The 12,164-nt window shown below is 39.3% G+C and overlaps 1 protein-coding gene across 2 annotated transcripts in view; it reads left to right on the plus strand.

Annotated features, from left to right (window-relative positions):
- The window catches only part of afap1l2 (actin filament associated protein 1-like 2), a 42,423-nt gene that overhangs the window by 26,091 nt on the left and 4,168 nt on the right, over window positions 1-12,164 (plus strand). The window contains exons 5-12 of one of the 2 annotated variants that reach the window (XM_055004739.1): window positions 4,440-4,551; window positions 5,425-5,508; window positions 5,929-6,140; window positions 8,329-8,508; window positions 8,621-8,707; window positions 8,880-8,964; window positions 9,133-9,237; window positions 10,400-10,611. In XM_055004739.1, coding sequence (XP_054860714.1) covers window positions 4,440-4,551; window positions 5,425-5,508; window positions 5,929-6,140; window positions 8,329-8,508; window positions 8,621-8,707; window positions 8,880-8,964; window positions 9,133-9,237; window positions 10,400-10,611 — 1,077 coding nt within the window. The remainder of the gene's footprint in view (window positions 1-4,439; window positions 4,552-5,424; window positions 5,509-5,928; window positions 6,141-8,328; window positions 8,509-8,620; window positions 8,708-8,879; window positions 8,965-9,132; window positions 9,238-10,399; window positions 10,612-12,164) is intronic. The other variant, XM_023276980.3, reaches the window with a different exon arrangement.

A 12,164-nucleotide genomic window follows, 5' to 3' on the forward strand; every position in this document is an offset into this window, starting at 1 on the left:
AAAGAGCTGGGGGGAATTGCAAAGTCCTGTGGGAGAGAAAATACACACACCTGGCTGATATGTCTTTTCCTTTCTCATCAGTCCAGCTCCTCAGTTGAACGACCTACTATACTGCTCTTTAGCCTTGACCCAAACAACAAGCAGATTTAGTATTTCTGGAGATGAGTGAAATGGAAAGAGAAAAAGGGGGAAAAAGGGGGATAGAGATAAGAGTGGGTGGGCGGTCTGGGGGGTTGCTGCCGCTCTGGAATGTCTGGCTTTTTGTTTTAATTAATAGCAGATGCTTTAAATGCTCTCTCTTTCACTATGGAGCAGTTTACAAAGAATCACTTTCTTCCCAGGAAGTTACTGTAAAGAGTTTGTCATGGTGTCTCTTACTTCTGGTGTCATGTAATGTAATACTAATCATTTTGTTGTCAGTATTTTTTCCTATTTGTTATTATGTAGTTAAAAAACAACTACATAAATAAAAAAAAACTATTATTCTAACATACATGTATTACTTTCAGTCAGTGACATATTTTATTGAATACATAAACTGTATATGGAAGGTGCATTTTGTCTCTGGGTGTGAAAAGTGAAGACAATGCAGAAGTAGTTTAAACCTGCATTTTTTCCTCATGGCCAGCAGAGGGCGACTGCTCTGATTACAAGGTGAAGTCCGATTGTATAGAAGTCTATGAGCAAATTAGCCTAATTCTCAAACATTTTCCTATTGGGTTTATGGTCTCACTTGCTAGTTTGAAGTCTTCTTTAATACATCACAATGCTTATTTTGTCAGTTATGGTCTCATTGAGAGTAAAATAAACAATAAAGTAGGGTATATATTAGGCCAAGTATACCTTGTGATTAGCAGATTGCTACCATATGGGAGTTCCTATATCCTCAAGTACTCAGTCATCGTGTCCAATTTTAAAAAAACAAGATGGCATTAGCTAAGTCCCAAGCTGGTTGTCCATAAATCAGTGGGTGACTTCATGGTGACTATGTCCATGCCTTATATACAGTCTATGGTTGTTGCCCTTAATCAAAAGATGATTTACCTCAATCATATTGTGTAATTGGCAATAGTCATGTAATTCATGGCCCATATTATTCTGTATCAAGACTTAGATCATAGGGCTGAATTCCAATTCCCAAACTTTGTCTTTTCACTTTCAGCATATATTATAGCTGTCCTTATAAAGTACATACTGTTGCATGCAGCATGCATTCAATCAGGACACAGTTGTGCCTTAAACTTTGATCACTACATTCTATAGTGTGAAACAAGCTGTTAGCTTTTGACAGCTGAAGCTTTAAACTCTCGGAAGATGCTGCGACTAAACTGTGAATAAGACTGTGGGTGAGAATGGTCAGCAAACCATGGTGGCTGCACATCCTGATATTTTTGGCTGCATTTGATAAACTATGTATTTGGACATGCTAAATCTTTTCCTGGCATACTATATGGTTATGTAGTTATTGGAACCTAGAATGTGTACTGTTGTCTCCTCATCTATTTGCAGTGATGTGAGGTGAATAGATATCATTTTAGCCAAAATGTGTGGATGTAAACAATGTGCATAAACCCAAAACAAATAAGGAAAAGAAGAGAACTTTATCATGCTATACATGGCACAGATGTGCAGTAACTCATACAATTAGCAAAGTTTAGTGTCACTGAACCAATGTAGCTGGAACATCTAAATGGAATACATCCATTTGTAGTGTTATTAGCTACACCTGTTGAGTCTGCTCTTACTGAGTGATGCGGGTTTCACTTCAGAATCTATTAAACTGTAAACCTCAACTCACAATTTGCTTCATTTTTACATATATTTGCTCAACATTGCATCATTTTCAAGACAGAAAATTGTAACTCAGATCACATTCTGAAAGCTGCATTTGCTGATGCTTGCATTCTGAAAAATCTTGATAATGTATTACTGATGGTTGCCTCCTTATACTGCAGTGCTAACGTTTCTGTCCCACACATTTGTTTTTGATCCTTTCCTCCACGTTCTGGCATGCAGGCTAATCACACAAACAAGTCTTCGTCACAGTGACTGTGTGCAGACCGTGACATGACGCCGGTTATTATGACAGCTTAGTGCGTCTGCTATGCATTACTGGAAAAGTGTTAGATCATGAGCAAGATATGGTGGGAAAAGCATGCAAACAGGGAATTCCCTGTTTACTGGGAGTTATTGCGACTGTCTGACAGCCCACATCAAAAATAATGATTTTATGATTTTAATGCAAACAGACAAATAAGACTTGGTTTTCATTTTCTGTCAGTTCATAAATCTAAGCTGAACCAGAGTATCTGAAGATCAGCCACAGGTTTGCAACCACCAGATAGAATTTATTGCTGCTGTTCTCTCTAATTCATTTTTAGAAAGAGTAAGCAAAAGATGGTTTCAGATTTATACTGCAGGAATAGCTTTTGTTGTATACTGGGGAAAGTAAGTAGTTTTATCTAAATAATCTCCACTCTTAATTAAGCAAACCCTCCTTAAGACTTACATTCCGTATGTCTACCATCTTGTAGATATTGTGGACGTCTTACAAAAAGTGATGTGAAAATGCAGGAACACAAACATTGTGTTCAGATCAGTGGTGGGAGGAAACACTAGATAGTTTGTAATTCCGCTCATACTGTAGGGTTGCATGAAGTTCACTTAAGAACTCTATGAGCTGTGTCCTCAGGAGACTTTTCCTGTGTTTTGCCTTCAACCAGAACATCTGAAATGTTTTTACATAGTAAGAAGTGTCATCTCTTTGCCTTCATTCTGTGGCTTCAGAGGAACCCTCCCTCTGTGGAAGTCTAGCTTCATCATCCATCACCTCACGCTAAAAGGGAAAATACATAGATTTCATCTTCGCTGGCAGCTGCTGATGTTTTTGAGCTGGTATGTCATTTTTTTCCTCTAAAACCTATCAAGACGAAACTTGCATATCTCCCATCTTCTGACTGCCGCCGTAGATACCTGATAGTTTCAGACTTGTGGTCACAGGTTGAGGACATTTGGAAGAAGTATGATGAAATTCCAACTGGTGGGAAGGTGTGCTTTCACTGAGTCAGAAAGTGAGCTTTCAAGGCCGGAACCCTCTGATGAAGTAATTCCAATGTAACCTTTAAAGAAACCTCATACTTGTAAGATGACAGGTTGTCTCGCAGAGAAAGACATATGATAAATGGGCTACAGAACCGCCACTGTGCACAACTGACCCTTTACTGAGTCCTGCCCCAGTTGGGTTACTGTTCCATCAAATCTTTAGCATTTGCAACAAGATTAGTGAGATATTTTCCAAAAAATAACAAACTAATGGAAGAGTAGCTCTGAAATATCACAGAGCAGTTGACAAAAACAATTTACATTTGAGAGCTACATTCACACATCTTAACTAATCATGTTTAGGACAAACATTTACAGAAACAGCAATGTTCTTGTAGTCACAGTTCCAGAAGAACTCCTCACAGTTCCTCAGAAGAAAATCTGCTGTTTGTTTGCAAATTAACAGTGACTATAAAAAAATTTGAACACTGGATTAGACTTCTCCAGAATTTCTCACAAACTCTTAGTGATTGCCAGATTTGTTCCAGTATGACGCTCTGAAAAACACTGACCAGCAAAGGCGGTCACCATTTAACAGTGAACAGAACACAAACTTTTATGTAGTTTTCAATGATCTAGACCTGTGTCATTTCCCCTCTGACAAGCTCTCAATGCATTTTTCAATAAAAGCCTAATTATTGTACAATTACTGCCACATCTAGACTCACTTAAGTAAAACTAGCTCAATTTAAATATTACAGACACATTCCAATATATTCTTCAAGAATCACAATGCACCATCAGCAAGAAAAGCAAAAGTTAGAAAAACAAAAAGAACTGTTGTGATGACAGACGTCCCCAGAATGTATCTTAGATCATGTCGCTGATTTACTGGCTGTAGCTGAGTCCTCAGTATGGAGCAGACAGACAGTCTTTGCCACACAGGAGATGAGAAGGAAGACAGAAGTGAAACCAGACTGCTGAATGATTTCAGGAAAGCCGCTGAGCCCACACACACCCACACCCACTTAAATGCATGCTTCCCCACTTATTTCCATGCTCGTACGTACACACATATACTGATACACTCTTTCCCCGAAGGCGAACATGTTACTCTCCGGTGCACCGGGTCAGACAAGGATTGGTTACACGAGGAATTCCCTACTTAGTCTTGAAGTGACAGCTGGATTAGCCACATGTTCAGCCTGCGGGAGCAACACATGTTAATAATGTGCATGTGTGTTGCTGCTGGACAACATCTTCTTCAGGGCACCATTAACCATCCATGTATGGAGGCTATAATGTTATAGAGGAGAAATATATCTCTATAACTCCTCATTTCTCTCCCTTTATATCTTTCTTTTATAAAACTCTCTCCTCTTTTTCTGATCCATCAGGGTGTGGTGGGCCGGGAGCCATTCCCTTTGCCTGCAGTTCCACCTCTAGCCTGTTTAGACACTTCAGAGAGCTACTATGAGGAGGCTCAGCCCTATGAGGAAACTGTCAACGGTAAGAAATGTGCTTTAATTTTATTTCTTCTTTTCAACAGGCTCAGGTGAAAAATAGTTTAAATTCAAGGCTAAAAAGAACCGGTGTCCTTGTTTTAATATCACTATAAAGATTATAGTATTGTTTAGGAAGCATCAAGAGCAGTTCCTCATGTTAAGTGTTTGGGGCTGTTTCATCACAGAAATGCAGGTAAACTTTCACAGCTCACCATTGTTCTGATGTATTTTAGCTGTATAGCCCAACCCATTGAGTTGGACCGTTATCTGCTTCGGTGTCATTCAGCAAACCTTGACTCTTGAGCTCGAACTGTTTGAACACAGCAAAAACAGACTGATGCAACTGTGACGCTCGCCTAGGTGCTCTCAAAGGGGAAAAATGACTAAGCGCTACTGTACGCTATAATTATCAAGCGCTAAAAGACCACGGCCAAATGCTATTTCAGGCTTTGCTCTACTAATGCTGCAGTGCGGTTGTTTACGTGTGTCTTTAATTGCTGAAATGCGTTACATGTCAGCTCTTTGTTGAGCATTGCACACAAAGACTGCTTCAGGTATACCTACAAAGTTGTTGCTCTTGACTATATGTCATCATACTGAAGAATACTTTATTCAATTGAAGTAACTGGCAAACATTACTGTAAGTTACAAGTGTGTGATTTTATGTATGATGCTGCAAAGTTAATACAGGCAACATGGCCAAATGAAGACCTGCCATGGATTTTCCTTCATGAAATTTAGCTTCTGAGAGTGTTAAATGTATAGTTGCAATTTCCATTCATCTTTTCTAGAAGTATTTATTAAGGCGTTTTTCACTTTCCAATTTTCCTACTTTGTTCTTCTTCCTTTCCCTCCCGTTTCCTTGGATGTTGTGTAGATCTGGACTGTTTTGGCCTCCTCTCAGGGCCCTGGATGCGAGAGCTCAGCTCTGACAGTGTGATCTATGCTGTTATCACCAGGGGTAGCTTGGATTTCTGTGTTTGCGTGTGGCATGTTTGTTTTTGTTCGAGGCGATAAGCCAAAATGTGCATGGGCAAACCAGCATGTCCCAAAGCGCTCATTGTCCAGCATGATTACGTACAGATAGCCATAACTAATCAGCCTCATCTTATCAAGTTTCCTCAATTTATTGTTTTCCCTTTCATCCTAACTTGCCGTCTTTTCCCCAGCCATCATCCATCAGTGCTGAAAATGTGTATTTGCCTGATTGTGTTGTGAGGAAATCCTCCTCCTCCATTCAAGAAAGTCATCAAAGTCGAGGAATCAGATATTAACCTCATCTGCTACTTCAAGCTCATCCAACAGATTCATCTTCATTCTTTTTGCTTCCCTTGTAATCACGGCAATGTCGTAATTATTGTCTCTGGTTTTTGTTTGTTAGATGATGGAGAGGCAGTCAGCAGTTCATACGAGTCCTACGATGAGGAGGAGGTGACCAGAGGGAAGTCTCCATCAGCTCAGCACCAGTGGCCATCAGCAGAAGCATCTATCGAGCTGATGAAGGATGCTCGTATCTGTGCCTTCCTGTGGAGGAAGAAGTGGCTCGGCCAGTGGGCCAAACAGCTGTGCGTCATCAAAGAACATCGCCTGCTGGTGGGTAAAAGACGTGTTTTACCTTGTTGACACATCCGTTTAGTGTTTTTTAAGCTGGAAGACACATCATGAGCGACATACGCAGGCAACACAAGCTGCAGAGTGCTAATGACACTCTCAGTAACTGTCAGGGTCTCTCAGGATAAAAGACAGACTTTGGCCAAAACTGTAATAAATAAACTTACTTGGGTGGTACAGATGAATGAAAAGTAAGCAGCTAGCGATCCAGGAAGAAATGCATTAAAAAATAAAAAAGGTAATCCAAGAAACTGGAGGGAAACCAACAGAACAAACTGACAAAGACAGAAGACAAGACTATTTATACACTCACAACTGATTGTCTAGTAAAGACAGTTGACTCACAAGACACAGGTGAAAGTCATCAGATTAATCAAAAGAGGAGGTAAACAGAGACAAGGGAAGGAAATTAAAATACAAGCAACACACAAGGGAAGGCAAATGCAAAATAAAACAGGAAGCAAACAGAAAATTAAACCCAAACTCAAAGACCATGACGAAAACAGTGATTCAAACTTCTGGCACTTCATACCTGACAATCCTAAAAAAAAAAAACTGTTGTGTGAAATGGCAGGGTAGGGCTTTCTGTATTATTCTTCCTCTTCTTCAGAATTGGTTTTATGGTTTGAATATGTATGGCTAAATTATTACAGTGGATGGAGAAGGTTGGGTGTAAATAGAGGTGGGGGCTTCATAGGCCTTAACATTCTAAAGGAAGCAATGGTAACGATGAGCTACATGTAAGCCAGTTTAAAGCAGGGAGGGATGATTTTAATGAATACCACTTCTGAAGATCTAACTTGGATACACACAGATAAGTTTTTAGAAGTTAAATTATTGGCCAGAGAGAGACTTTAAGTGTCTAAGTTAGCCAAGTCAGAAAGCCAAAATGCACAATACCACAATACAGGAAGATGCGGTTAAAAATCAGCCATATTGAAAGAAATACCTAGACAAGAAGATTGGTACCACTCAATGCACTAAGCATAGACCTAAAGCCAAGATGCAGTTAGCCTCTATAAAAACTCAGAAAACCAGCTAGCGACTCAGCATCACCATCTGCTTAAATGTGATGCATGCTCTGCTACATGTGCTGCAGACATTGCAGAAAGTGTCATAAATAATGTAGTCTGAGCTGTTCTGTATGACAGACTATGTGGTGACAGAGTTTTTAAAATACCCCAAGCATCTTTTTCTGTATTATGTTCTGTAAAAGAAAGTTTTCATATCATCATATATTTGACAACATATACAGAGATACTGATGTAACCATGACAGATGTCCATGATATCAGACAACTTATACAGTGGTGAGGATTGAATGTAAAGCGACAATTTGTGGTTTTAGGAGCAGTTATGTGCTGTAACTATTTAAACTAATGACGTTGCCTGGAAATCAGCAGAGATGCTCCATAGAAGACAAGTGATTTAATCAGCCTCCAGGAAATAGGCTAGTAACAACTCATAACTCTCTCTCAGACTATAACTTCTTGTTTTTACATTTCTGTTTCAGTTAATGTGCAAATAGACATGTGAGTGGTATCAGTATTCTAATCTAACACTCTACAATAAAGTGACATTTTCCATTTCCCGTCTTTTAATGTTTTTAATTACACCTGTGGTTTTCTAACTCGATCAAATATCAGCTGGGAAAGCGGACTGCTTTGCATACAGACCAGGAAAAGTAGGATTAGTTTTAACTTATTTCTGCCTGACTGTGATTTGATAGGTTTTCATCTCCATCATCAAAAGCCTTTTATTCATCAATTAACCAGTAACTGGAGACCCACTGGTTTGAGAAGTGGCCCATTGAACCATTTAGCAATGTGTCCAATTACTAAAAGGATGTGTAAATACTGTACTATCAGACTTCTCATCTCTCTCTTGAATACATCACTCTCGGAAATCACTTGAGGATCAGGTTGACATAATTTGTCTCTGTGATAAAGAAGGCTATTATCTGCCATGTGCTGAATAATAAATGGATTATGAAGTATTTTAAAAACATTGTGGGTAGTACCAATATTAAAGGTTCTATTATGACAAAAGAGCACACGTTTTGGAATAAATATGATTATGCAAAGTATAGTACATGCTAAAATGCTCAGCTGAGGCCTGTTATCAGAATTTGTAGGATCTCTGAGTTAACATGTTGGTTTTGCCTATCTCAGTGCTACAAAAGCTCCAAGGAGCAGACGCCTCTGCTGGATGTGAGTCTGCTGGGCTGCAGTGTGGTCTACAAAGAAAAGCAGCTGAAGAGAAAAGAGCACAAGCTGAAGATCATCCCAGTAGGAGGAGAGGCCATTGTGCTGGGCCTGCAGAGCAAAGAACAGACTGAGCAGTGGCTGAAGGTGACAATTCACAGCGGGTTGCAACATGTTGTGCATCAAATGGTTTCACACATCCTGTGACAATGTGAAAATGACATACTTCTTTATTGCTCTGTTTTCTATTGCTGTTTAGGTTATTCAAGAGATCAGTCCCAAGCCAGCTGAAAACTGTGACTCCCAACACTCTGTGTCTGACTCCCCAAGGCTTATTTGTACTAAGGTACACTTGCTTCATACTTGTATCTGCAGATTTGCCTCTAAAATGATCTGGCCTGCTGTTTTTTGATAAGCCATTAGTTTCTGTAAAAGTTTCCCTTGTCTGAAATTTTATCATTTGCATTTCTGAGAAATGTGTCGTTAAAAGTGACTAAAATGTAGATATGAACACACAGGGGGAGCTGAGTGAGAGATACTCGGTGGCGTCAGAGAGCGGCAGCAGCACAGACAGCCATGCTGAAACTCCAGAAAACAAAGATGGTGAGTCATTCCCATAAGGTTTTCTTTTTTAGTTTCTCTGATCGAGCTGGTCCGAACAAACTCTGAGAGAGACGGCACTGGGATTTGAAAGCAAAAATGTTTTTTTTAAAAAATCACACAATCAAAAAAAAAAATCACAATTTGCTCTCTTTCTCTTCTTTTCTGCAGTGAAGAAAAAATACGGAGCAGGTTTGAAGTTCAGCAACCTCATGAACATTGGCAAGAAAAAACCCTCCTCACTAGAGAGCCCAGAAAAATGTGTCGACTTGTCAGGTAAGACCAAACCTGCTTCATTCGTCATTCTAAATTCAGACGACGTTTCTCTTTGTGGCCCCTGCCAGATTGTATTTGTGCATTATTTTATGCAACAGTAAACATGCCAGTCATTGCGTAAATGTAGTCATATTTACACCAACAAAACTCTAGGATTCTTTACATTCAATCATTTTAAATTCATTAGCCAAAAAAGAACAGATGAACTTTCCTGGAAATTGTCTTTTTTTTTTTTTTTTTTTTTTTTTAAACTTTCATGGAAAATTCCTACAAAATTCACATAACATTCCCATATGATTCCAGGAAAATTCCCATAATATTCATGGAAAGTTCCCATAAATTTTCCAGAAAATTACATGAAAATTCCCATAAAATTGCTTGAAAAGTCCAATTCAATTCCTGGAAAATTCTCATAAAATTTCAGGAAAATTCCTGGATGGTACCCATAGAATTCCTGGAAAATTTACATAAAAATCCCATGAAATCATAGGAAAACTCCCATAAAATTCATGGAAAAGTTCCCATAAAATTCCATGAAAATTCCCATAAAATTGCTTGAAAAGTCCAATAAAAATGCTGCAAAATTCTCATAAAATTTCAGGAAAATTCCCAGGTAATTCCCATAGAATTCCTGGAAAATTTACAGAAAATTCCAAGAAAATTCCCATGAAATCACAGGAAAATTTCCATATAGTTGCCAGAAAATGCCCATAAAATTTCAGGACAATTGCACTAAAATTCCAGGGAAATTGCTATAAAATTGCCCTAAAATTCCTTGTAGCTGCCTGTGCTGGTTAAAGCAACAACAAAACAGCTTAATGATCCTCATTCACTCACACGAATGCAACCACTGCTTAAATTTAGGTCAGTGACCATTGAAAGTTAAAAATCTGAGGATTTTTTTTCAGCTTCTGACTCTGACAAATGATGTAGATGTTTTTTTTGTTTTTTGTTTTTTTTTTAGATAACATGCCTTTTAAACTCCCTGGTGGTCTTGAATTTCAGAGAGTTACACAGACATAGATATTTACCATTGGTGAGGTCTACTTGCCTCAAAATCATCTAATACAATACAGTTTGAGATGCTCAGATGTAAATAACCTGACTTGTGAAACATTTTTGCGGTCATATTTGCTAAGTTTTCTCCTCCGTCCTCTGTCAGGCTACCTCAACGTGCTGGTGAACAGTCAGTGGCGGACCTGCTGGTGTCTTATAAAGAACGGTCAGCTGTGGTTTTACCAAGACAAGGGCAAGAACAAAGTGAGCCAACCAGCTGTGACCCTGGAGGGCTGCAGTGTTTTGCCCGACCCCAGCCCCGAGCACCTCTACTCCTTCAGGATCGACATGGACGGCACACAGCTGGCGACCTTAGAGGTAGATAATCAGTGTGTTTTCTTTACTTGTACCCCTCTCCAAATGTGTGGAGTTTAAGATTAAGAGAAATGTTTTGGTTTTTTTTTAAACCTAACATACTGCATCAGCAGTTCTCAAAAAGAAAGATGTACTGCTGCTTCTTGGAATCCTCAACACTAACTTGTCCTCATTCGAAACTGCTGACATCAGACCCGGCCTACGTAATATATGCATGCACACAAGGGTGGTCTGCGGTGTACGAATGTGTATGAGTGTGTATGAGTGTGTATGAAGGGTGTGGATGTACTGGGATTTCGGGGACTAATGCTACACCCTTTTTCATTAGGCACTGCATATTTGGTCATAGGGAGTGGGATTTAATGTTTAGTCTTGAGGGCTCTCTCTGACACATTATTTTCACCTCATGAGGTTTTTGGGTTCGTTTATTTGCTTGCTTCTCCTTTTACAAACTGGAACTGGTGCAGTATTTACCAAGACAACTTTAAAAAGACAACTTCCCGTGTCATCTCAGTGAAATATGTATCAGACTATTAATGTAGTTCTAAAAAAGCAGTTCTATTAGTGACATTAGTGGAGGTCCCAATATGATAGACGGCTGTGAACGTGTGGTGTCTTATTAGGCTTATTGTATATGTATCAGTCACACTGAATACTTTCCTGACCTCAAAGTATTGCTACATCTACATTTAGCAATGCTGAGCTTCAGTACACGATTGCTTCTTTCACACTTGAAATGGGATAAGTAGCAAAAAAATGCACAACTACTGGCCACAAAATAGCGCATCTTAAAAAAGTTTGTATTTGTGTGACTTGCTATGTACACGTGCCTACTGTATCTTGCTGTTTCTTGCTGCATTATCTTTGATAGCTCAGCTGAGGCGTAGCTATTCACTCCTTAAATGATTAGTATAGTAACACGCTAATGGGAAATGTTACTGTAGCAGTCAGTAGTAGTAGTAGTAAACTTACTTGAGTACAATAATTAAGTACAATGTGGAAGTACCTTTCTTGACTAGTTGGCCATTTAATGCAACTTTAAACTTTTGTACTTTCCACTCTACTACATTTCGGTATCTGTACATAATGTGCACACGCCTCATTTGAAAATCACCTGCTAGGTGGGCGGTCACTAGCAAGCCACTAGGTGGTCACATGACAGCACCTGAGCTTCAGTCCGGCGTCTGACCATGCAGACCAACATGGCGGCTCGGCTGCAAACTTTGTCTTTTATCTCAAAAACACATCAGCGAAAAGTATTTCTGAAAGCATTTGAGGCGAGAAATAAGCTTTGCAGTAGCTGAATCTGTCCTCGCTGTAGTTCAATGACAGCTAGTTTAGATGTTTAATGAAAGTTTCATGATGCATTGGACGTCCACACGCCACATCGAATTTGCATAAAGTAGAAGTTGAGTCTACTTTATGCAAATGAGCTGCGGCTGGCTCTGGGGAGACACACCGGATCACAGCTCGAACACACCACAATCAGACCAGCATGCAACGCAGTACGTTTTACATAGACAATGAAAGGGATGCAGGAAATTACTGGATCTAGT

Source organism: Amphiprion ocellaris, chromosome 18, assembly GCF_022539595.1.
Source record: "Amphiprion ocellaris isolate individual 3 ecotype Okinawa chromosome 18, ASM2253959v1, whole genome shotgun sequence".
Lineage (NCBI taxonomy): Eukaryota > Metazoa > Chordata > Actinopteri > Pomacentridae > Amphiprion > Amphiprion ocellaris.